General features: G+C 42.1%; 1 protein-coding gene across 5 annotated transcripts in view; it reads left to right on the top strand.

Moving 5' to 3' along the window:
- The window catches only part of TNC (tenascin C), a 99,847-nt gene that overhangs the window by 94,798 nt on the left and 3,633 nt on the right, over positions 1 to 1,416 (top strand). For all 5 annotated transcript variants that reach the window (XM_027769648.1, XM_006142788.3, XM_006142787.2 and 2 more), the window contains one exon: positions 985 to 1,148. In XM_027769648.1, coding sequence (XP_027625449.1) covers positions 985 to 1,148 — 164 coding nt within the window. The remainder of the gene's footprint in view (positions 1 to 984; positions 1,149 to 1,416) is intronic.

The following is a 1,416-nucleotide window of genomic DNA, read 5'->3' as shown; positions in this document are numbered from 1 at the left end:
CCATCCATCTCTCTTTGTGTTTCCAATGAGAAACTGAGCCGTAATCTTTCTCTTTATTAAGATAACCTATGTCAGGTTTTTGGTTTTTTGTTTTGTTTTAATTTTCTTATGTGCTTTGGTTACAGTCACGCTTTCCACAGGAGAGCATCCTGTCTCATCAATAGCTACTGCCATCCTCATAATCAGTAGCATCATCAGTTAAAAAGGCACTTGAATCCCTTGACAAAATGTCGGGGTAGAATACCTAGACATCTTGAAAATTTTGTGCACAGCAATCAGCTGGAGTTGGATATGGAGGGACACAGAAAGAAATGGCACTGAAATACTTCCAAAGTTCAATATACTAAATTACAAACTAGATTCCCCAATAGTACTCTATATAATTAAGTTTCTTTTCTAAGAATCAGGGAACCTCAGCCTAACAAGCTCTTTAAAAATAGCTATATAAAACACAGACATCAAATATCTTTGGGGCTTAATTATATGTCTGTGTATACTTGTATATAAAGGAAAAAGCACACTTTCTTCAATTAAGATTTCTCACCTTACCCTCTGAGCTCTTTTATGTAAAGAGGATGCAGAAAAACTGTAAGAGTACCAACAATAGTGATAACTTTGCATATTGGTCAACCTATGTGAAGTACGCCTTCATAACCACTGTATAAACAGCACTGTGAGGTAGAGAGAATCGATTTTCTGGTTCCTTTTTATAGATGACAACATTGAGGTTCAGTTAGAGGCCTGATATGTGAAAAGTCACAGCTAGAAAGTGAAAGAATGGGACTCGAAACTGGGTCTCCAGTTCCTCCATATTATGCTGCTTCTATTAGAAATGAGTCCCATCCAGTCTTCAATCTAATCTTGATGTTCAAGGCCAGCCTGCTCCAAGCCTACCTTGCAATTTTTACCTCTGGCTGCCCTTCATAGTCCAGAGGAGGAACTCCAGCTGGGATTTCTCACCTCCCTCCTTTCTTTCTCTCCCAGGTGACTCCATGGCCTACCACAATGGCAGATCTTTCTCCACCTTCGACAAGGACACAGACTCGGCCATCACTAACTGTGCCCTATCCTACAAGGGGGCTTTCTGGTACAAGAACTGTCACCGTGTCAACCTGATGGGGCGATATGGGGACAATAATCACAGTCAGGTGAGTGAACTGTGGAGGCCCAGAGCAGGCAGAGCTTGGGAAGCTGCATGTGGGAGATGGAGGGTACTCAGGCCTCCATCCTGGCTAATACTGGGTGGGGAGAACCTAGGGTAGATGATAACCCCACAACATGAGAAATCTCAGGGAGAGTACTAGCCAGGTAAAATAGAAACAGCCCATGTTAATCCTTGAGGATCCCCAAGGAGAACCATTGTCAAATGGACTCCAAACTTATAAAGCTTTCCTCAGACAAAACTTTCTGCTGAAC

This window comes from Tupaia chinensis, unplaced genomic scaffold (assembly GCF_000334495.1).
Source record: "Tupaia chinensis unplaced genomic scaffold, TupChi_1.0 Scaffold000081_1, whole genome shotgun sequence".
Lineage (NCBI taxonomy): Eukaryota > Metazoa > Chordata > Mammalia > Scandentia > Tupaiidae > Tupaia > Tupaia belangeri.
This window is presented reverse-complemented; position numbering and strand designations above follow the sequence as displayed.